The 26,238-nt window shown below is 38.6% G+C and overlaps 1 protein-coding gene and 1 long non-coding RNA gene across 2 annotated transcripts in view; one reads left to right on the top strand and one right to left on the bottom strand.

Annotated features, from left to right (window-relative positions):
* LOC134665017 (uncharacterized) overlaps positions 1-24,733 on the top strand; it is a 43,712-nt gene extending 18,979 nt beyond the window's left edge. The window contains exons 3-6 of the mRNA XM_063521786.1: positions 792-1,036; positions 5,353-5,575; positions 21,371-21,385; positions 24,633-24,733. Of these exons, the coding sequence (XP_063377856.1) occupies positions 792-1,036; positions 5,353-5,575; positions 21,371-21,385; positions 24,633-24,733 (584 nt within the window). The remainder of the gene's footprint in view (positions 1-791; positions 1,037-5,352; positions 5,576-21,370; positions 21,386-24,632) is intronic.
* Positions 18,961-24,601, bottom strand: LOC134665020 (uncharacterized). The gene is made up of 2 exons (XR_010098333.1): positions 22,446-24,601; positions 18,961-22,317 (listed from the first exon to the last, which is right to left on the bottom strand). It is a non-coding gene; the product is annotated as an uncharacterized LOC134665020 (long non-coding RNA).
* Positions 24,734-26,238: the final 1,505 nt, after the last annotated feature.

Genomic DNA, 26,238 nt, shown 5'->3' with positions numbered 1-26,238 from the left:
GTAGACTAATTGCGATTTAGGCACAACAACACACTAGTCATTTTGCGTTCTAGACCATCTGCGGATAGGGATAACCCTCCCTTTCGTTTTGCTTAGATACTTGGGTCACTTTTGTAATATGTAGTTAAATTTAACAGGATGATTAAATAAGGTTATCCTCTTGATATGCGGTAAACAGTTAAATAATACCATACCTATTTGGTAAATTATTGCCAGAACATTTAATAGCTTGTATATATGGGGATAACGATATGGGGATAACGAGAGACAAAATGTGGTCTGACTAAGTGAATGATACATACACACAGAACACACATAAATGTATTGAGTATTTTAATTATGTTGAATTAGTAAGTTGAAGTTGAACGTTACTGTTTTTTTAATATACAAAAATCTATTAACATATACATAGATATTTCGATTTTCCCTGTATACTACTACTTAGGTAATCTCTGCTCAAATATACTTAACAAAAAAAAGGTAGCTATTCAAGTATTCAGCTAGCATATAATTCCAGTAGCATGTAAACAAATCAAACAGTTAGTTTAGTCTGCTGCAGAAATAGTATAAAATAAACAATGTAATAGTCTACCTTGCACGCTAGTCTAATAATAACATCATCAATGGAAATTGTTATCTCGTACAATAACGTTGTACAAAGACGCTATCGTCGGATCGCCGACGCGACTCGTTCACTTCTTCACTTATTGTTTTTTTTCTGGAAACCGTTTGAAAGCATGAACCAAACTAAATTATAAATCAAACTGACCAACCAATTTCCTTGTCCTCAGATGCGCTTCTCGCCGACCTCCAGAACTCGATCAACCCCGGCGCCCGCGTGGGCAGCCCGGGCCGCACCGGGTCCCCCGGCGGCCGCACCGCCTCGCCCGGCGCCCGCACAGCTTCCCCTGGAGGCCGGACGAGTTCCCCTGGAGGCCGAAGCTCGCCCGGAGGCAGCTTGAGCTCGCCTACATCTACGGGATACGGCTCCATCCTGAATGGCTCGAGGAATACGGATTATAACAAATCTAGTTCGGTAAGTCAGTTTTTACTTTTGGCGCAATTCTAGACTATTTTGTGACCGTAACTGGAAGCCGAACAAGTTCTCCGGGAGGCCGATGCTTACCTAAAGGCAACATATGCTCAGCTTCTTCAATCATGAATACCTTGAGGAATACAAGTTTTGGTAGGCTGGACTCTCCTGATTCTATTTTATTTATTTTTTCTCCGCGTAAACTGCCTGGTAGTTAAAGGTAGTCGGGACCGATTTTAGTTGGCGTAAGTTACAGGCTTGAGATATGCAATGAAAGATTGATACCTACTGCAAGCAAGTTATTGAATTAAAAGTATGAATTATTGAATCAAATTTTACATAATCTACGAGTATAAAAACTATACGTTTAGAGAACTAACACCCAGACGACATCCTATCCGTTTTGGTAATTTTTGCAAGTCTGCCAATTGTTCCACTGTTTACGCTTCATTGAAAACGCATACGTGACATGCATTGAAATTGTAAACAATGCCCATGCTCTGACTGGTTTGTCTCGTAAATATTAGTCATCGGACTACAGATGTTCTTTGCTGACGACACCTAAACCAAGTCGTTTCCAAGGAAATTGTTGAACGGTCTGTGTGCATAGTGCGTACCTAGCGAAAACGATGCGCGTGATGGAAGTTACGATAGAAATGTATGTGTATGTTATGACTGAAAGAAATATAATGCGCCAATCCCAGATAAATGGTATAAGAACGACATAATGAATGATAGTGATGACCCAAGACCGAATTTAGTATAAACTGTTATTTGTTCACCTGGCTCCTTCAACTTGTATTTATCAAGACAGACATACAAAGTGATAGTTATACTTTTAGCTTACTTCTAACAAAGCGACGAAATCGCGGAGTGAGACACGCCTGGCTTTGCTAAGAATAATTTATGAGTTGTACGCCAAAGTGGACAACTCATTGATCTATTTTCTTAGAACAATGTAATTGTCATCATTGAACTTAGCTAAGCCAAGTGTTATCAAACAAGTATTGCGGCTTGTAAGGCCTTGGAAACTAATACTAAGTGCAGTAAGATCATGTTTATGTTCAGGGGAATACTCTGCTTGTCGTGTGTCATTTTCAAAGAAATCCTTGGTTGGATGGTTGATATTTTTAGCCTTAACCTTGGCCTACTTATCAAGGGAAATACTGTTGACGTCAAACTGTGATTTCATCTTGTGTATACAAATGTTCGTCGTCAGTTTCTACGTGAAAAATTATCTCGCACTGATTTTATAGTTGAATTTTCGTCAAACTGTCAAAAATTACTACGCAAATTTTTAACTATCCTTGGTGAATTTATGCTACAAAATCAGCAATTAACGTCATACAATTTACCAAGATTAAATTCTTGCTAAGTATATTTTTTTATCTTTAAACTGTATGTCAATTGCCACCCTGTTTTCTAACGCAGCGCCCTCTAGTCGCAATAGACCGAACTATAACATCCGTATAGAAAGAAACTTACTATTTCATATTTTGTGGGGGCTGATTCACTCCTCCTTGGAGAGATTCCAAGAAGTGCCACACTTGCTGTACAGATGGCGCCGTATTGGCGATTTAAGAATAATCGATGTATTAATAAAATACTAGGTATCTATTAAGTGTAGATGATTGAATTTTATATGATGGGTCCTCTTTGTAGATCACCTAGGTACTTGTTATGTAAAGTGCAAAGACTGTAAGCCCTAAATTGCTTAACAGATTTCAGCATAAGAGATGTCGTTAGTGTAGAAAAGTTTATAAGAGCTGGTGCGAGATTTGTACTGAACTGTCATATTTCTCATACAAAATCCGCGCCATCTTTCGTGAATCAAACTCTACATGCAATGATATAGACTATACGTGGCTAGTAATTGGTTATACTACGACATAATAGATATAGGTCCAAATTATCATCTGTATCATTGGCGTCACAAACTTACAGATATACATAATAAGATAATAACTTTCATATGTCTATGACACGACTGTTGTTTTTTTGTGGGGCCTCTCCACGATTCATTACCCTATCTATATATGTATACCAATAGTTGCCTTTTCAAGTGTAGGGTACCTTATATGTAATAGAATACAAGATACTATAACATAAACTTAAAAACATTAATAATATCTCCATTACGCTTACTAAATGTTTACACAGCTATGGTGTTGTTCCAAAGACTGTTTCTTATTTCTCATTGAACCATATATCTTACCGTGTTTATTTATTCACAAATCGTTTTCTATCGATCTACGAGCTCGCCTACACTATGAATAAGGTATAAAATTCATATAACAAAACTGTTTAATCAGGGGCCAATTTAAAGTGGTCTTACATTCTTACAGTACAGCAGTCTTACTACTGTGTCTTACAGTAGCAGTGAGTTTTCTGAATAGCCACCCTGTATATTCGGGCCATGATTTACGATCGATAGTTGTTGTGCGCACGAGTTTACAACCAATTCGCGCGTGTGACGTCAGATCAGAGCTGACTGTAGAGCGTTTGAAGAACTGAACATAAGGAAAATGTTAAAATATTTTTGCACATCTGACAACGTGTCCAGTGCTGCATATAAATTTAAGTTGAGACAGGCAGGCATAGATATAAACTATGGATGAGCGCATGCATACGAATTGCCTGTTGCGATCATCATATCAGCAAAAAAGCGCCATCTGTTACACACTGCGTACAACTGTGTGAGCTCGACTCTCGCGATAACTTTGTACGGGCGTACAAGGCTTGTTAAGTTTATTCGCGGTTTATATCAGAGGAGCGTCGAATAAGTTTATGGTTAATCAAAACGATATTTATTGTATTAAAATGGGCGAACTTATCCTTCTAAGTTTCCGTTCTTCTACGTTATTTCGTGATGTCATTATCGTCTCAGGCGGCAATGCAATATTTTAAACATTCGCGCCGTACGGTGTGCCGCCCTGTGTAAGCCGGCTTTGTCAAGGTCGACAAGTTGGCCGAGCTACTAGCTACAGCAGTATAATTCGATAAGCTCGGGAGGAGCTTTCGCGCGTAAAATGCGGCGAACAACTATTTCTGTCAGTTTCTTGCTTGCCAAACAGGTAGAGTAAAAAAGAAGGAATCTATACAGCAATACAAACTAACTAACTATTTTGGCTCAGTGATCCAAAGAGAAGCTTGGCCTCCGAAACGAGAGCGTGCCACCTGTCCACAATAATGATGAAAAAATATAAGTACCTAGGTAATGGAAAGTAATAAATACAGCGATGTGAATTAATCGGTGTTTGAAAATGCGCGCTTTGTTTCTAGCGCTCACCTGTTTTTTTTTTTTTGAGTTTTACCTACAGTTAATTAAAAACTTATACCTGACAAGAATTAATATACTAGGTACCTAAGTCAACGAATAAAACAATAACAAATACTTGATCTTGTTATTTTGAACGTTTTTAATAATTATGTAAAAGAAACGGGAACAAACTCTGTAAGACAGACAATAGGTACTTACTTTAATTTCGGTAATTATATCCGGTAGGTAATCAACTAATCATATTTAAGTAAATTTACCTATACAAATTACGCATTATGCATTTCTACTTCATAATAACTGTCAAAGAGAAATGACGTCCTTACAAGGTTAATGTATTAGCGCTATGACGTACGAGCGAACATCAGTTGCGAGTGAGAATGAAATAAAATTATCGTTTAAAATTGGTTTTAAGCAATAAATAAACCTAATTGGAAATTACTTACCGATTATATGAGATCCCATTTTTTTTCTTATACTTCCTATAATGGTTTTTGCACCCTTTTACAACGCAATAAGGCATTTTTGTGTTATGCTGCGTGACAACTTTCTACTGCGCAATTCGCCACACGACTGAGCGCCGTGGTGTGATAAATGCAAATATCACACCCATGTAGCGGCCCCCTTTTTAGTGCTCGTTAGCCGCGTCCTTACGAAGTAATATATATGTCCATGCAGGCAGGCAAAAAGACTAGAATTTAATATTGGATGGCAGATAAATGAAATGCAAATTCATGATATACTGATATTTTAGTTGCTGCAGTGTGTCACGTTGAACACAATTTTATTTTTATGAATCGCTTGTGATGTGTAGCTGTTTTTGTCCAAACGTTACATCACAGGCAAAGAGTTACCCTGTCAATTAAATCAAAATTTGTATACATATTAGCAAATTAAAATGTATTATGAGTAAGAGCAGGTAACTTATCACCGTTGCTAGAGTCAGTTTTATAGCCTGTAGGTACCTACCATGAAATATCCTACTGTAATTAATAAATAATACCACCAAAACAAGATTTTTAACAAAATCTCTTGTCCACAGCCAACATACCAGAACACGGGCTCACTAGAAAAGGTCATCCCAGTAAAGTACACCAACAGTACATCCGGCTACGGTGGCCACACGCCGTACTCGACGGGACAGTCCGGCTACGGCAGGACGACGGGAGGTCGCGGGAATCTCTCCGAGTTGGACACCCTACTCGATGACCTGAGCAACGCGAGATATGGCAGCTATGGTGACAAGACTCCCACTAGTGAAAGAGGTTAGTGCTTGTAGCTATAGTAACCACACATATAGTACAACAGCAACTTGCTACGGTGCATGGTGGCCACACACCGTACTCGACGGGACAGCCGGCCTAGCCAAGATCACAATCGCTATCGCTTCGACAACGAAAAGCAATATGTCTCTCTATCGCTCTTCCATATTAGTGCGACAGTGACAGTTGCGTTTCGATCGCTACGGAACGTAAGCGATCGGCATCTTGGCTACGCGGCCAGTCCGGCTACGGACGGACGACGGGAGGTCGCGGGAATCTCTCCGAGTTGGACACCCTACTCGATGACCTGAGCAACGCGAGATATGGCAGCTATGGTGACAAGACTCCCACTAGTGAAAGAGGTTAGGTCCTTGTGGCTATAGTAACCACACGTACAGTACAACAGCAACTTACTACGGTGCGCGGTGGCCACACGCCGTACTCGACGGGACAGTCCGGCTACAGACGGACGACGGGAGGTCGCGGGAATCTCTCCGAGTTGGACACCCTACTCGATGACCTGAGCAACGCAGATCGGCGAGATATGGCAGCTATGGTGACAAGACTCCCACTAGCGAAAGAGGTTAGGTCCTTGTAGCTATATTATTTATTTATTTATTTGAAAATCTTTATTTCAGGCAACTAGTGGCCCATACATAAATACCTTAAAACTAGCATACATATTATAAAAATATATTTTAAAACTAAACACTACAAACCACATTATGGCTGCGATGCATTACGCAACCCCGCAGTGTCAGGGAGCCGGCCGCGGAACCGCCGAAACTTGACACCCTTCGGCCAAAACTCCTCCTTGGTGAAGGTCGCTAGATGATCAGTCGGAACGCTCACCACAAACGAACCATATATATATTAGGAACCACATACAGTACAGCAGCAACTTGCTACGGTGCACGGTAGCCACACGCCGTACTCGACGGGACAGTCCGGCCTTTATTATATACTATTGCCACTGACGACATAATAAATCGAAATTACGATCCACCCCTAAGCTCGCAGATCACAGAAGGTACAGATGTAGTGCAGAATTGTTTTCCATCGTATTTTCTCGGAAACGTTCGTATTTGTCATGCTACTTCAGTCAACCTCAGTACTTTTTGTGCCGAGACTTTTCAGTCAGTCAAGACACGTTCGTACGTTTCCGTGAAAATACGAAGGAAAATAATTATGCACTAGATCTCTAAAATATTTATTTACAAATGCCCAGCTAAAAATATCAACATTACATAAGTATTAGGTACCTATATATATATATTTATATCCTCATAACCGGGCTATGAGCGATCTGAAATAACATCAGTGAACTAAGTCAATACATCTTTCCTGCCAATCAGTTTCAGTTTGTTTGTCCTATTTTAATTAGGGATGTTACGGTATCGATATTGATAGGTTCCAATATCGGTATTGCCCATTTATTTAAAATTACCATCCAACCAATACGCCCACCCATATAACCATTCCAGTCGCAGAATCATCAAAGTGGTAACTAAATGTCAGATGTGTCGTAACAGAGTCCACACAATGTGTCTAGAATTGTTTCGAAACAAAGTGTCGTCGCCGTGTGTACACTTTTCCGTAACAAGGTGTCGACACATTTGTGTGCACTTTGCGTGCGGTTTGCGACTAAATCTGACAGAAAATTTGTGACAGCAAATGTCAATATAAAATACCTCTTGAAAACCAAGGTTTGTCAAACTACTATTAGTGTCTCGTGTGCTCGTAAGTAATTCTAGTAAGTCATCATGGGCGATGCAAATGAAAACCATATAAACACCCAACACCCGTCAACCTTTTACAGAAAAGTTTTTAAAGAAATGCAATAAGCTACTTAGGTCAGCCAACGAATGCTCCAAAACGTTGTAGAGGGAAATGCTCGGAACACAATTTTTGACTCTGTAACTTGGTTTGGACAAGTTAGGAGGTGAACATATCAAAAGTCCCCGGCCGTAGCCCTTGAGCAGGGGGAAGAGAGGGGGCTTTGATGGTCCCATTTTCCGGTTTTTCGATTATATCTCGGAAACTATGCATCTTAGCGACATGGCCACTTATACAAAATGAAAGTTAATTTAATTTGTTACAAGTTTATTCAGTCAATTTTTTCGATATGTTGAATAGTTTTTGAGATATCCGCTCTTGAAAGTTTATTTAGGGCTCTCAATATTATCTTGATATATCTACATCAGTGAAGGTGCTAGGCCGTGTATGGTATCGTTTTCGTATAAATCTGGGTTGCTGAATCCATTTAAGGTATCACATTGACACCATTCCACAAAATTAAAAAAAATCTTTTTAGGGTTCCGTACCTCAAAAGCAAAAAACGGAATCCTTATAGGATCACTCGTGCGTCTGTATGTCTGTCCGTCTGAATACACAAAATAGTTCTTTACCTATAGATGACAGGAAAACCTATTAGAAATGTGCAGTTAAGCGCGCGTCGGACTTAATGTACGGAATCCTTAATACGCTCGTCCGACTCGCACTTGGCCGGTTTTTTTTAAACTCCTCTTGACGCTTAACCGCTGAACCGATTTCGTTGAAATTTGGTATAGAAATAGTTTGCGTCCCGGAACAGGACATAGGATAGATCTTATAACCAAGCAACCTTTTGAAGGTGTGAAAAGTGGCGTGGAAATTTGTACGGGAAATCAATAACCGCTGAACCGATTTATATTAAATTTGGGATGGTCTACATCTTTGATTTAGTTAAAAATGATAAAAAAAACATGACTTCAAACCTAAACTTAAACAGTATTAACTTCAAGAAGTCAATTCTGAATTCCCCCCTACACCTCATTTCACACCTTTAAAGGATGATTTTTGAGATAACTTTTTATGTCCTGTCTCGGGACTCGAAATATATGTGTACTAAATTTAAATTAAAACTGTTCAGCAGTTTAAGCGTGAAGAGGAGTTTAAAAGAAAGTAAGTTTATATGTTTTTACTTTGGAATGGTGTCAATGTGATACCATAACTAAATTTGGTACTGCGCATTTATACGAAAACGATACCAAACATGGCCTCGTAGCTTTACTGTTGTAGAAGTCAAAATAAAATTGAGAGCCCTAAATTCTTATTACTTGACCAAACTTGTGTAGAAGGAAAAGGAAAAATAAAAGTCTTCGGCAGGAATATAAACACAAATATATATTTTTTTTTTTTGCGTTACTATTTCAATCATCAAATATAAACATACCTTGATTATATTATTCTAGTGAGATCCTCATAGATAAACAAAAACATTTACTTAAAAAATTACAAGGTCGAAATGTCACGGAACTTGTGAGAGTAATATGTGAAAAATAAAAACTTTTATGACAAAAAAATCTGGACACAATTTAAGAAGCATCCAATTGCGTCGAGGAATCATCTGTATTTTTGCTTGTTTCATTACCTCCTCGCTTCTTTTTTTGTCCTTTGTATTCTGTAGCAATTTGTTAGATCTGAAAATAAAGATAACTTGCGTCGTCACGGATGTCGATTTATAGGTTTTAGGGAGTGCAGAATTCGAAAACTATGATCATTTTATATTCCAAGATGGCGGCTACGTATTTTGTCATAAAAGTCGTCATGGATATCGTTTTATAGGTTTTAGGGAGTGCAGAATTCGAAAATGATGACCATTTTGGATTCCAAGATGTCTGCCGTGCACTTTGTCATATAAGCCGTCATAGATGTTGATTTATAGGTGTTAGGAAAAGCAGATTTCGAAAATGATGACCATGACCAACAAAACGACATCCATATCGACTTTTAACATAGTGCATGGCCGCCATCTTGGATTCCAAAACAGTTATTATTTTCGAAATCTGCGCTCCCTAAAACCTATAAAACGACATCCATGACGACTTTTATGACATAGTGCATGGCCGCCATCTTGGAATCCAAAATGGTCATCGTTTTCGAAATCTGCGCCCCCTAAAACCTATAAAACGACACCCATGACGACTTATATGACATAGTGCATGGCCACCATTTTGGAATCCAAAATGGTCATCATTTTCTAAATCTGCGCCCCCCAAAACCTATAAAACGACACCCATGACGACTTTTATGACATAGTGCATGGCCGCCATTTTGGATTCCAAAATGGCCATCATTTTCGAAATCTGCGTCCCCTAAAACCTATAAAACGACATCCATGACGACTTTTATGACATAGTGCATGGCCGCCATCTTGGAATCCAAAATGGTCATCGTTTTCGAAATCTGCGCCCCCTAAATCCTATAAAACGACACCCATGACGACTTATATGACATAGTGCATGGCCACCATTTTGGAATCCAAAATGGTCATCATTTTCTAAATCTGCGCCCCCCAAAACCTATAAAACGACACCCATGACGACTTTTATGGCATAGTGCATGGCCGCCATTTTGGATTCCAAAATGGTCATCATTTTCAAAATTGGAGCCCCCCAAAACCTATAAAACGACATCCATGACGACTTTTATGACATAGTGCATGGCCGCCATTTTGGATTCCAAAATGGTCATCATTTTCGAAATCTGCGCCCCCCAAAACCTATAAAACGACACCCATGACGACTTTTATGACATAGTGCATGGCCGCCATTCTGGATTACAAAATGGTCATCATTTTCTAAATCGGGGCCCCCTAAAACCCATAAAACGACATCCATGACGAATTTTATGACATAGTGCATGGCCGCCATTTTGGAATCGAAAATGGTTATCATTTTCGAAATCTGCGCCCCCCAAAACCTATAAAACGACACCCATGACGACTTTTATGACATAGTGCATGGCCGCCATTCTGGATTCCAAAATGGTCATCATTTTCTAAATCTGCGCCCCCCAAAACTTATAAAACGACACCCATGACGACTTTTATGACATAGTGCATGGCCGCCATTCTGGATTCCAAAATGGTCATCATTTTCTAAATCTGCGCCCCCCAAAACCTATAAAACGACATCCATGACGACTTTTATGACATAGTGCATGGCCACCATTTTGGAATCCAAAATGGTCATCATTTTCTAAATCTGCGCCCCCCAAAACCTATAAAACGACACCCATGACGACTTTTATGACATAGTGCATGGCCGCCATTTTGGATTCCAAAATGGCCATCATTTTCGAAATCTGCGTCCCCTAAAACCTATAAAACGACATCCATGACGACTTTTATGACATAGTGCATGGCCGCCATCTTGGAATCCAAAATGGTCATCGTTTTCGAAATCTGCGCCCCCTAAATCCTATAAAACGACACCCATGACGACTTATATGACATAGTGCATGGCCACCATTTTGGAATCCAAAATGGTCATCATTTTCTAAATCTGCGCCCCCCAAAACCTATAAAACGACACCCATGACGACTTTTATGGCATAGTGCATGGCCGCCATTCTGGATTCCAAAATGGTCATCATTTTCTAAATCTGCGCCCCCCAAAACCTATAAAACGACACCCATGACGACTTTTATGACATAGTGCATGGCCGCCATTCTGGATTCCAAAATGGTCATCATTTTCTAAATCTGCGCCCCCCAAAACCTATAAAACGACATCCATGACGACTTTTATGACATAGTGCATGGCCACCATTTTGGAATCCAAAATGGTCATCATTTTCTAAATCTGCGCCCCCCAAAACCTATAAAACGACACCCATGACGACTTTTATGACATAGTGCATGGCCGCCATTTTGGATTCCAAAATGGCCATCATTTTCGAAATCTGCGTCCCCTAAAACCTATAAAACGACATCCATGACGACTTTTATGACATAGTGCATGGCCGCCATCTTGGAATCCAAAATGGTCATCGTTTTCGAAATCTGCGCCCCCTAAATCCTATAAAACGACACCCATGACGACTTATATGACATAGTGCATGGCCACCATTTTGGAATCCAAAATGGTCATCATTTTCTAAATCGGGGCCCCCTAAAACCCATAAAACGACATCCATGACGAATTTTATGACATAGTGCATGGCCGCCATTTTGGAATCGAAAATGGTTATCATTTTCGAAATCTGCGCCCCCCAAAACCTATAAAACGACACCCATGACGACTTTTATGACATAGTGCATGGCCGCCATTCTGGATTCCAAAATGGTCATCATTTTCTAAATCTGCGCCCCCCAAAACCTATAAAACGACACCCATGACGACTTTTATGACATAGTGCATGGCCGCCATTCTGGATTCCAAAATGGTCATCATTTTCTAAATCTGCGCCCCCCAAAACCTATAAAACGACATCCATGACGACTTTTATGACATAGTGCATGGCCACCATTTTGGAATCCAAAATGGTCATCATTTTCTAAATCTGCGCCCCCCAAAACCTATAAAACGACACCCATGACGACTTTTATGACATAGTGCATGGCCGCCATTTTGGATTCCAAAATGGCCATCATTTTCGAAATCTGCGTCCCCTAAAACCTATAAAACGACATCCATGACGACTTTTATGACATAGTGCATGGCCGCCATCTTGGAATCCAAAATGGTCATCGTTTTCGAAATCTGCGCCCCCTAAATCCTATAAAACGACACCCATGACGACTTATATGACATAGTGCATGGCCACCATTTTGGAATCCAAAATGGTCATCATTTTCTAAATCTGCGCCCCCCAAAACCTATAAAACGACACCCATGACGACTTTTATGGCATAGTGCATGGCCGCCATTTTGGATTCCAAAATGGTCATCATTTTCAAAATTGGAGCCCCCCAAAACCTATAAAACGACACCCATGACGACTTTTATGACATAGTGCATGGCCGCCATTCTGGATTACAAAATGGTCATCATTTTCAAAATTGGGGCCCCCTAAAACGTATAAAACAACATCCATGACGACTTTTATGACACAGTGCATGGCGGCCATTTTGGATTCCAAAATGGTCATCATTTTCGAAATCGGCACTCCCTAAAAGCTATAAATCGACACCCATCTCGACTTTTATGACAAAGTGTTTGGCTACCATTTGCATGCAAGACATTTCTATTATTTTTACGTACATAAATGGCCCCCTGTCAACTTCCAACCGAGATTTAATCGATAATTTATTCGATTAATGTTCAGATTAATTCAATTTCAATCTATGTTAGGTCGACTAAACTAATCGTGATTAAAATTTGAGAATTAACTTTTTTTATTCCATTAATTAGTCGAATAAACAGTTAATCTATTAAGTCCCATCTCTGACCACGGCATTTTTACACTTTGAGAATATCTGAAAACAAATGAACACAAGGAGCCATTTTGCAAATCCAATAACTTTGTTATTACTTTTGACAGCGCGTGTCATGTGTCTACACAGAGTCGACACAAAGTCGAAACATTTGCGACTACTTTGTGACTGCAATATTTCTCAGCCTTAAACCATATTTATACATCATAATTAACAAGTTTCGTAGTATGTAAAGCGTTATTTCTGTTATTTAAGTATAGTATACGCATCGAAGTACTAAAAATGCATCAAATAATATATTTATGAACACAGGCACTGAGAAGTAAACAATTTCATTTCCGGCTAAACTAAAACAATTTGGTGGCGCGTTGATTATATTACACTTAGTTTATCAAATCACTCGAGCAGTTTAATTCCCCATAATAATTTAAGTCCTATTGTAATATAAATGCAAACAATATATAATTACGTCTTGTAATCCGTTTTAGAGATGGCGTATTAATGTCACTTATTTTTATTTAACTATTTTTCCATCTTACAGTTTCCATTTGACAGGAACAAAATGAACGAATGAACGAATGATTTTGGCATAAAGTAGTCGCAAACTAGTAACAATGTGTGCACACGGCGACCACACTTTATGTCACTTTGTGTCATGTGTCGACCCTTCCCCATTTCCCATATAACCATTCCAGTCGCAGAATCATCAAAGTGGTAACTAAATGTCAGATGTGTCGTAACAGAGTCCACACAATGTGTCTAGAATTGTTTCGAAACAAAGTGTCGTCGCCGTGTGTACACTTTTCCGTAACAAGGTGTCGACACATTTGTGTGCACTTTGCGTGCGGTTTGCGACTAAATCTGACAGCAAATTTGTGACAGCAAATGTCAATATAAAATACCTCTTGAAAACCAAGGTTTGTCAAACTACTATTAGTGTCTCGTGTGCTCGTAATTCTAGTAAGTCATCATGGGCGATGCGAATGATAAAAATCGACCAAAACCATATAAACACCCAACACCCGTCAACCTTTTACAGCAAACTTTTTAAAGAAATGCAATACGCTACTAGGTCAGGCAACGAATGCTTCCATATATTGAATAGTTTTTGAGATATCCGCTCTTGAAACTTTATTTAGGGCTCTCAATTTTATCTTGATCTCTACATCAGTGAAGGTGCTAGGCCGTGTTCCACAAAATTTAAAAACAATTTTTTTAGGGTTCCGTACCTCAAAAGGAAAAAATGGAACCCTTATAGGATCACTCGTGCGTCTGTATGTCTGTCCGTCTGTCACAGCCTATTTCCCCGGAAACTACTGGACCAATTAAGTTGAAATTTGGTACATATATGTAAATTAGGGACCCAAAGACGGACATATAACGTAAACAAATTGATTTTATACCCAAAAAATGACCATTGCCCCCCCCCCTTTATCTCCGAAACTACTAGGTCTTAAATTTTGAAAAAAATACACAAAATAGTCCTTTACCTATCACGATTATTAGGAGGACAGGAAAACCTATTAGAAATGTGCAGCCAAGCGCGAGGCGGACTTAATGTACGGAACCCTTAATACGCGAGTCCGGCTCGCACTTGGCCGGTATTTTTTAAACTCCTCTTGACGCTTAACCACTGAACCGATTTCGTTGAAATTTGGTATAGAAATAGTTTGCGTCCCGGAACAGGACATAGGATAGATCTTATAACCAAAATCATCTTTTGAAGGTGTGAAAAGTGGCGTGAAAATTTGTACGGACAATCAATAACCGCTGAACCGATTTATACGAAATTTGGGATGGTCTACAATTCTACATCTTTGATTTAGTTGAAAATGATAAAAAACATGACTTCAAACCTAAACTTAAACAGTAAGTATTAACTTCAAGAATTCAATTCTGAATTTCCCCCTGCACCACATTTCACACCTTTAAAGGATGATTTTTGAGATAACTTATTATGTCCTGTCTCGGGACTCAAAATATATGTGTACCTTTAAATTAAAACTGTTCAGCAGTTTAAGCGTGAAGAGGAGTTTAAAAGAAAGTATTTTAATAAGTTTATTTTTTTTTACTTCGGAATGGTGTCAATGTGATACCATAACTAAATTTGGTACTGTGAATTTATACGAAAACGATACCAAACATGGCCTCGTACCTAGCTTTACTGATGTAGAAGTCATGATAAAATTGAGAGTCCTAAATTCTTATTACTTGGCCTAACTTGTGTAGAAGGAAAAGGAAAAATAAAAGTCCTCGGCAGGAATATAAGACACAAATATAATTTTTAGAGTTACTATTTCAACCATCAAACATAAACATACCTTGATTATATTATTCTAGTGAGATACGCATATATAAACAAAAACATTAAAAAAATTACAAGGTCGAAATGTCACGGAGCTTGTGTGAGTTACATGTGAAAAATAAAAACTTTTATGACAAGAAAATCTGGACACAATTTAAGAATCATCCAATTGCGTCGAGGAATCATCAGTATTTTTGCTTGTTTCATTACCTCCTTGCTTCTTTTTTTGTCCTTTGTATTCTGTAGCAATTGGTTAGATCTGAAAATAAAGATAACTTGCGTCGTCACGGATGTCGATTTATAGGTTTTAGGGAGTGCAGTATTCGAAAATGATGACCATTTTATAATCCAAGATGGCGGCTACGCATGTTGTCATAAAAGTCGTCATGAATATTGTTTTATAGGTTTTAGGGCGTGACAGGTCCAACAATAGGGTATATTACTGCAATGTTCTGCCGCCAGAGTGCAGCACTCCCGAATCAGTAAATTCATAGACTAACTTATACATACTGTGCCTTAAACTGTTTTTTGACAAGTTTTCAAAGACAATAAAATATGACATTGATGCATCAAGGCGGTTTGTTAACAAGTGCCTACCGGTAAACGCGAAAATCGAAATTTAGTTATCCGCCTCTTTATCGCTCGAATATGCGAGAGTGATAGAGAGGCAGAAACCGAACCCTCGATTGTCGTGTTTCACGATAGGCGATATGTGAGTGACGTAGTGACGCATGTTTGTTTACTGTATGTGTACTACTAGTGCCACCTACGCAGAGCTTTGTCTAATATTCCCTATTGTCTACATCACTGTGATTGAAGTCACAGGCCTCCATGGGCTACGGTAATCTCTTACCATCAGACGGGCGGTGTGGTTGTTTGCCACCAACATGTTAATTAAAAAAAAACTCCACTATATCGCCAGTTAATAAGTACTTATTTTGCGAAGCTAATGACATTTGTCACAAGAAATACGACAATTGTCACGAAATTCCGACACAGAACTCAAGAATTACCGAAAGTTCTTTGAAATCTTGTGACAATTTCCATCATTATCATCATAAACATCGCAAAAGAAATACCTGTTTTTGCCGATATAATAAAGTTTTTAAAAATAATACAATGATGGTGATAAACAGGAATACGGCCCGCCCGATGGTAAGCGATAACCGTAGCCCATGGATGCCTGTGACGTCAGCAACAATGAGACTTGTCGAAATGTCGCACCTGTCACGTTACGTCACATTGTCACGCCAGGGAGTACATCTGAAAATTGTGTGTTCCCATTTGTCCCCATCCCGAAAAGGTGGGAAAAAATGGGAAATATTTACATGAAAATCTTATTCCATCTATTCCCTACGGAGATAAATGGGAATACATCCGAAAATTGTGTGTTCCCATTTGTCCCCACCCCGATAAGGTGGAAAAAATGGGAAAGATTTACATGCAAATCCTATTCCATCTGTTCCCTGCGAGGATAAATGGGATTACATCCGAAAATTGTGTGTTCCCATTTGTCCCCACCCCGATAAGGTGGGAAAAAATGGGAAATATTTACATGCAAATACTATTCCATCTGTTCCCTGCGGAGATAAATGGGAATACATCCGAAAATTGTGTGTTCCCATTTGTCCCCACCCCGAAAAGGTGGGAAAATTGGGAAATATTTACATGCAAATCCTATTCCATCTGTTCCCTAGGGGTATAAATGGGAATACATCTGAAAATTGTGTGTTCCCATTTGTTCCCACCCCGATAAGGTGGAAAAAATGGGAAATATTTACATGCAAATCTTATTCCATCTGTTCCCTGCGAGGATAAATGATAAATGGGATTACATCCGAAAATTGTGTGTTCCCATTTGTCCCCACCCCGATAAGGGGGGGGAAAAATGCGAAATATTTACATGCAAATCCTATTCCATCTGTTCCCTACGGGTATAAATGGGAATACATCCGAAAATTGTGTGTTCCCATTTGTCCCCACCCCGAAAAGGTGGGAAAATTGGGAAATATTTACATGCAAATCCTATTCCATCTGTTCCCTACGGGGATAAATGGGAATACATCCGAAAATTGTGTGTTCCCATTTGGCCCCACCCCGATAAGGTGGAAAAAATGGGAAATATTTACATGCAAATACTATTCCATCTGTTCCCTGCGTGGATAAATGGGATTACATCTGAAAATTGTATGTTCCCATTTGTCCCCACCCCGAAAAGGTGGGAAAATTGGGAAATATTTACATGCAAATCCTATTCCATCTATTCCCTACGGGGATAAATGGGAATACATCTGAAAATTGTGTGTTCCCATTTGTCCCCACCCCGATAAGGGGGGGAAAAATGGGAAATATTTACTTTCAAATACTATTCCATCTGTTCCCTGCGGGAATAAATGGGAATACATCCAAAAATTGTGTGTTCCCATTTGTCCCCGCCCCGAAAAGGTGGGAAATATTTACATGCAAATCCTATTCCATTTACGTACAAAAATGTCCCCCTGTCAACTTTCAATCGAGATTTAATCGATAATTTATTCGATTAATATTCAGATTAATGCAATTTCAATCTATGTTAGGTCGACTAAATTAATCGCGATTAAAATATGAGTATTAACTTTTTTTATTCCACGGCATGGCTCTTACACTTTGAGAATATCTGAAAACGAATGAACACAAGGAGCCATTTTGCAAATCCAGTAACTTTGTTATTACTTTTGACAGCGCGTGTCATGTGTCAACACAGAGTCGACACAAAGTCGAAACATTTGCGACTACTTTGTGACTGCAATATTTCTCAGCCTTAAACCATATTTATACATCATAATTAACAAGTTTCGTAGTATGTAAAGCGTTATTTCTGTTATTTAAGTATAGTATACGCATCGAAGTACTAAAAATGCATCAAATAATATAGTTATGAACACAGGCACTGAGAAGTAAACAATTTCATTTCCGGCTAAACTAAAACAATGTGGTGGCGCGTTGATTATATTACACTTAGTTTATCAAATCACTCGAGCAGTTTAATTCCCCATAATAATTTAAGTCCTATTGTAATATAAATGCAAACAATATATAATTACGTCTTGTAATCCGTTTTAGAGATGGCGTATTAATGTCACTTATTTTTATTTAAGCATTTTTCCATCTGACAGTTTCCATTTGACAGGAACAAAATGAACGAATGAACGAATGATTTTGGCATAAAGTAGTCGCAAACCCGAAACAATGTGTGCACACGGCGACCACACTTTATGTCACTTTGTGTCATGTGTCGACCCTTCCCCATTTCTGGTAACTGTGTCGACACGGCGACGACTCTGTGACTGGAATTGTGACCGAAACAGACGGTGTCGACACAAGATGTGTCAACACCGCGTCGTAACGGCGACTAGAAATGGTTGTATGGGTTCTGGTAACTGTGTCGACACGGCGACGACTCTGCGACTGGAATTGTGACCGAAACAGACGGTGTCGACACAAGATGTGTCTACACCGCGTCGTAACGGCGACTGGAAATGGTTGTATGGGCAGCGAATACGGAAAGGGAAACGTATTTACTACTAAATAAATAACTACCCAGCTAAAAACATTAGCACGTAAATAAGTATTATATCCTCATAACCGGGAAATGAGGTATCTGAAATAACATCAGTGAACAATTAATTTTTATTTATTGAATAACAGATAGAAATGTGACATCAGTGAACTACTTCGAGTCGTCTTTCTTGCCAATGTTTCAGTTTGTCCTATTTCATTTTAAATTAGGGATGTGACCTACGATTTCAAAATTTATAAGTACCAATATCGGTATCACCCGTTTATTAGCCGAATTAAAAAAGGAGGAGTTTCTCAATTCTTTCCATTCTTTTTTTTTAATAAAATGATGTCAAAAATTATCGTAGGATGTGTAAACGACAGTGCACAAAACGTAAAAAAACATACAATGGATAGTTTTTTTTAAAAGAGCAGCATGTGTTTAAATTAGGTTGCCATCATAACATTGCCATTCACTTGTCACGGTCCTCCATAAGTGTTCCAAAATTGAGCCCAATCGAATGTCAGGAGTTGTTCTAATTTAGCTTTTAAGAATTTGTCTAGCTAGGGTGACTGCTATAGTTATTGGAGACTACATAGTAATTGGCCGCTCTTAACAATAAGGTTTCAATTGCCTTGTTTCTTTCTGATTGTAAGGAAAGGCCAAATTAATATGTAGTGGCCAATGACTAAAGCAGTCACCCTACTCAAACTTATTATTATTACCACCACGACAAGTTAAATAAAACCTTGTGAAAACGTACCCAGCTGCCTATTACACAATAAAATTGTATCCCTGATAATTGTCTAATATTATTGTACAATAGGTATCGGTATCGATAAATCACGTTACATCTCTAATTTTAATGTAAGCTCGGTATCTTGAGTAAAATTAATACAACGCCCGAATATAAACGACTAAGAATAAATCATGATATTCCGTGAGTCAGTGCATTCAGAATATCTACTTTCAAAAATTAGCAACCGACTAGTATTTTATGCGAAAAGCACCCTTGTTTCATCTGAAATAAATGTTATTATTTCATGAATGAGCTGAAAGTAAACAGACTAACTGTCCGAATAATATTAGCTTTTGATCTTAGATCTGTATCCTCGTTATATTTCAGGCTATCATACATTTGTACATGTCGAGTCGAGTTACACCCACTAAAAGATATGAGTTCTTAAGCTATTTATAATTCTAGTAGTTAAATTCTAGACGTCGGTTTACATTTATAATATTATAATGAAAACTTAATTATAAAAGAATAATCTACTTCACGCGAAAATACTTAAGACGTAAACACTCCTTGCATATGACGTGATGTGGTTATACGAGTATTGCAACGCTTCATGTAAATTCGTCCTATCATACTAATTTGGTAGCCTCATAACATTACTTACCTACGGGGAAATTGATAGTTCGCAAGAGAAATAGTGGTCAAGCCACATCCACATTATTACCATTGTAACAAATGAAGCATTAACACCTGCGTATAATTCATCCTATCATAGATGCTAAGGTGATGTTCGCATAACATCATAATACTAATTGTAAGTGCACAGATAATTGGTGATACGCCACTGCAACATTGCAAACATTGTCGTAGTGAAAACATCAACAGATCAACACTAATACATAATCCATCCTATCATGCTAAAGTTTGGTAAAGTGACAGCTTCACCTGTCAAGCTGACATTACCTACGTCATCTGTGTCACTTACAAAGTGCAAAATGAAAGGTGATATGACTCTACATTATTGATAACTTTGTAATAATGAAAACATTAGTGTTAGAAAGAGTTAGGTTAGAAAGAGACTTCCGCTTGTAAATTGTCACTTGTAGCTTTATAAAATAGGCCACAGCACCTGCGTATAATTTATCCTATCACGCCGATGTGACAGCATCCCCCATTATAACACCGAAATTTCATATATTTATCACGACACCGACACGCGCAAGGTCGCTGCTTCCGCGCAGAGTTCACAAAACATTGTCCTGAATGCCAGATTGTTCCAGTATAGTTTGATCCTGAGCTTAAACAACTGCAGCCCACCTGCATGAACCTATTGGACATTTTTGGGACATCTTTTTTTAATGGTGGGATGGAGAATGCTGTCGATTCTGAGTAGAATGAACCCAAGAACGTCCAGATGTGAAAGAATCAGGTTTTCAATATTTATTTCTGAAAAGGCCCAATTATGGGCTCTTGATACTTCAGAGTTGATACAGAACATTGCCAACCTTCGTGGTCACGTAGCCACAAGGAGGACTCTAATAATCGCTGAAGCCAACCTCGTTTCTGACCACTGATTCTTGATTTGGTTCCTTTCTTCTCTAGGGTTGTTAGCTAATAAAGTATAGTAGCTGTAACTACAGCGTTTACTTTCATTCATGAGTACATCTCATCTTTTACAAAAGGTTGTGAGCACCGTAGACCTAATATTCCGCAATGAGACTGCATGGAAGGCCATTAGAGTTAGACCAAGAAAAGTCTGCAGTGATTTTGATAGCCCACGCAGTGCAAGTGTTATTTATACGTCATAATTTCATAGAAATTCGACGTTTATATTAACACTGGCACTGCGTGTATCAAAATCGGTGCAGACTTTTATTGGTCTAACTCTACCTACTAATAGCATATGTCCATTGAGTAGGTAGGGTTTACAAACGTCACGATCTCCTTAAAAGCTGGGTCGGGATCTCGGGATGTCCTGTACTAAGAGACATTCACTCAGTCAACTTCACTGTAAGAGTTAGACTTCACTGGTCCGTCTATAATGGTCGGCAAAGTTTGTGAACAACAACTCAGAAATAGATCATCGGTGTGCCAACCATGTTAACATTGATTTTACATGTGCTGAAAGATGACTTTCACACTCTGGCGGTATGTTATGTTTTTGTTAAAAATGCGATAATGCCCTGAGGTTTTGGCTCAGTAGACGGATCTCTAACACTTCGATTTGTAACACTTACGGCTTTGACGATTTGTATATCTATTGTATTGTAAAAAAATGTGTTTACTGCTCCCGAAAGCTAATTGAAACAGAGTGGTCCAAAAATACGTTGATATTTTTTTTACTGCGCTTGCGCTTATATATCACGCTTAATAATACATTTTGTTTTAGTTATATTATTGTAGTTTTCATTTTTAACTACATTTTGTAAAGATTTGTAAGAAAAATTTATCTAAAAATCTTTGCCACCGTCTTTTGGGTCACCCTGGGATGAATTAACATCTAAAATTGATATATGACCCTCCTGTCATGAATGTTATGAAACTGTGTGTAGCATAAGGCCGCAACATATTAAACAGCATTTTATGGCTTCTGTTTTATCGTCAATAACTAAATTCACTAAAATAGCCAATAAAGAGCCCACTAATACACGTAAACATGACACTGGTATGCGCTAACAAACGCTTTCAACGTTAATTCTACAAATCCCTTACATTTTCACAATCAGTTTCTTACGAGAATAGAACTTCTATCACAACAATACTAGGAAACTATAATAAATATGCAAATATCCTGTTTAAATACTTCCAACGAATTTTTAACAATATACCGTAGTAAAAAAATTACTACGTATTTTTGTGCCATTCTGTAAATATTATGTTCCTACAACTGAGACGAATTCAACATAAATATTATCAAACCGTTTTGGATGCAGAGCGTGCCAAAATAAGACATAATACGTAACTAGGTACAGTCGCCATCAGATATATCGGAGCGGCCAATATCTGAACGCGCACTCTAACGCCTTGAGAATAGAGGCGTGTTCAGATATTTGTGAACACCTTGGCTGCTCCGATATATCTGATGGCGACTGTACATAACTCAATAAGTGTACCCCGAACAAAGTTTTGTGCGGTACACTAAAAATGACATAAGTAGTTTATATAAGTTTAAGTAGCAGACTACTTATACTTCATCAAATGGGGCGAAAACTATATCCTGTACCCACTAATCTTGTGCTATGAGAAGCGTAACGAATGACATCTGGGATATTATAGCCCCCATTGAACAATCACTTGCATCCAGTGAACCAATTTGCGCGTGAGCTCCAAGACCATTACATTTCTATGCCACACTAAAGATCCAATTACGAGTATACTGGTAATTTTGAACAAGCAAGAGCAATGATAGCCCTGGCACGGTTCTGACAGTAAAATGGAGACATGACATTGACTCGTCTCGCATTCATCAAGAACATATTTCATGGAAAATTAGTCTCGGAGCTTCTAAAGCGTGCCTCATATCTCGAATATAGTGGATTGTGTGATGTTATTACGCTGCAATATAGATGACACGTTTGATTCTTGTGACTCAATTGTGGAATTTAGTGCAGCGAAGCGTCCATGGAACTCAATTGATGTTGGACTACTTTAAGACGGTTGGCAATGAATACATAGTAAATTTGTAGCATTTTTTTCTGGCGTATCCTGACCTATACTGTAATGTACATTTTCTCTGTTATCGATAGTTAACAACAAGGATACCACCGACCCGATTCTACCACAGAAAGCCAAAGTTTGGAGCCCTACATACGTACTTAAAAACCCCAAAATCATGACTAATTTCTCCTTACTCTTTATCTGTACGGATCACGTCAAGTATCTATGTACTCGAAAATGTGCGCAAGGCTGGTATACCACCTTTCCAATTTCTTTGTCCAATGCCAGTGCATCTCACTCTCTCATTAAAGCAAAATGTGCGACACAATACCTATTGGACAAAAGAATTGGATAAGTGGAATACCACCCTAAGTTAAGCACAGCTTGGGGAATAACAGGCTGTAGAAAAAATGTATAATTTATGATAATGATGAAAATGATAAAGACATTGTCCTATAACTGTGTAGTACTCCATATTTGTTTACACGCTCCCGTACTATTATAAAGCATCAAACTAGCGATTGCTCTTTCTCAAGCGCCATTCCACCTATTTAACCAATTAGCCTCGATTTTTAATGCCCATCATCATCAGTCTCAACTCTTTTTAATCCCGGATAGCCCCAACAAAGCATGTTTACTCACTAGTAGTTAAAGTGGCCGAGACTTCGCTGGCCCAATATTACAGGGTTCTATGTTTCACTTTTATCGAACTGAAATTTGAACATTGTCATAGTGACATTAAGTCGAATTTCAACTGTCTTAAAAATGTAACATAGAACCCTGTAATATTGGGCCAGTGACTTGGCACGGCCCGACCCACCTGTTTCAACTCTAATTGACTGTCGCCTTCATATTTTTTAATATTCTCGGACTCTCGTCACACTATATTACAACACTGGTATTTTGTTTCCGGTGACATACTTGTAAGTTGTAATTAACAATTTCCCAGTTGGTGTGTTCTTCAAAATTGTGATGATTTATTTTGTTTTTCATTATGATTGATGATTACTTGCAAAAGTAAATGTATGATCATTGATCGTACGTAACGTTCTGTGGTTGAAAATAGACAAAAACAATAACATATGTAGTAGGTATATCATGTATGTGCTGTTTCTTTTAGCACTATACAGTAGCAGGATTAGGTAGCGTTGTAATTTATAGTTACAGTAAACTTGTAAAACCAATCTCTTCTGTGAACTATTCTGTAGTATAATGTATAATCATGTAACGCGACATGACCAAAAAATTGCCTAACTGCCTATAGTACCTCCATCCTCCATGTTGAAAGTATAATTCGTTTTGACGAAGTTCAAGAACTTGAATATTATTTTGTCTCTAACTTTAGTATTCCTCAACGCAACTTACGAGCTGTAAGATTACATTTTTTAACATGTAGTAATCATATTGTCTTAACCTAGCCCTTGACGGCCCCCGACTCCAAGGCAGACCAAAAAAGCGATGGCTCGATGTCGTGAAAGCAGATATGAGCGTGAACGGGCTCACACGAGATGATGCCCAGGATCGCGCAAAGTGGAGGAAAGCAAGTAGGAAAGCGGACCCTGGCAAAGGCCGGGATAACGCTAGGTAGAACAAGTAGTAATGATATTGTATTTGTTGCAGACGGCTATGCGCGCACCAACGGCGCAGCCAGCCCGGCGTCCGCGCGGCCCACCGTCGACGCGCTGCTCGACCAGCTCAGCACAGACCTGCACAATGGGTAAGCAGACACATGAATATCGTGACATCAAGACGGCTGTCTAAAGTGTCTAATAATGACTACAATTTACTGCCGAGGGGCTACCGCGACAACCGAATTTCGCAAATTGCGGGGATCTTTCTCCTTAACTCAATAAAGGCGTAGTAAGAGTGACGGAGAAAAATGCCCGCAAATTGCGAAATTCGGATTTCGCGGTAGCCCCTCTGGGCGGACCTTCATAGGGCAAGAACTCTCGTATTTGTATACGCACGTAGCTCAGATACAGTCAGAATGGAAGAGCTTTACTCTTTCTGCTCACCCAACCTTCTATATGTGTATTACAAACGCAAGATTTAAAAACGACGAAAGAGCTTGTAGACGGCATTGGGTATACCGGGTGTGGCCTGTAACACAAGCAAATAATTAAAACATACTTAGATTGTACTCCTCAAACGGTGACACTTTTATTCAACAACTTTTAAAAATTATGAAGTATTTAGACTCCCTATTTTTCATACAAAATAAATATTATCTTCAATGGACGCCATTGCCATGCCATATCATTGTGATTGACGTTGCTTGTCACGCCTTAAACATAACAAAATTCGCAATACATTGCGTCTTAGAATAAACTTTAAAGTGTATTAGAAATCAAACCACAAGTTATTTTTAAAAGTCGCTTAACAAATGTTGGTCCTTATGAGGAGTACTGCCTACAGTTAAATTTTTTGCTCATATTACAGGCCACACGCCACACCCGGTATTATCTCGTAGTAGATGGATTGCCCAAACCAAATCAAGTCAAGCTGCAGAAGTGCAGATAGGTACCTAACCTACTTACACTTGGTTTTCGGTCTCTACTCTTCAGAAACTAACGGAAGACTATCTTCCCAGAACCGTCTTTAAACTATTATCGTATAAGTAATATACAATTCACCACTAAAAGTCCTATCGTCTAAACACACGTGTCCATATCGATCGAATTGTTATACAGCTGTTGTTATAAATAATAAATAATACATGCCACTTTCGACTGCCATCAGTAGCTAAGTGCAGTCTATCAATAATTCACTGTCACACTATTTAGTAGGTACAAAATGAAAGAATGTGTCATGTCCACCATGTTTCATAATTTATTAACTCCATACGAATATTTTTACAGCGTGCTGGTTAGCCTATATAAATTACGTGGATTTTAACCCGAAAAGTGTTTGCCTTCTTAGATTTTAAAATAACTTCCCAAAAAATGTGTCCAGGAATCTGTAGTGTCCAGGAAAACAAATGCTGACCAAAACACTTACGAAATTCGTCTCGCCACAATAGCTCATTTTCTTTACAACCTCGTTAGAAAACACGTAACAAAGATCTCTTAATGATTCATTCATTAAGAGAGAGAACATTGTTAACTCTTTGATCTCAAAAGGATTGGCGGTCGTAAAACATTTGAGTAGGGTTTTATATACGATTTACTATAAATACATCCACTACATACGATGTTTACATACTTTTATGTAGAATTGTCGGTATACC

This window comes from Cydia fagiglandana, chromosome 6 (genome assembly GCF_963556715.1).
Source record: "Cydia fagiglandana chromosome 6, ilCydFagi1.1, whole genome shotgun sequence".
NCBI classification, from domain to species: domain Eukaryota; kingdom Metazoa; phylum Arthropoda; class Insecta; order Lepidoptera; family Tortricidae; genus Cydia; species Cydia fagiglandana.
The sequence above is the reverse complement of the archived record's forward strand: the minus strand, read 5'-3'. Positions and strand labels throughout refer to the sequence as shown.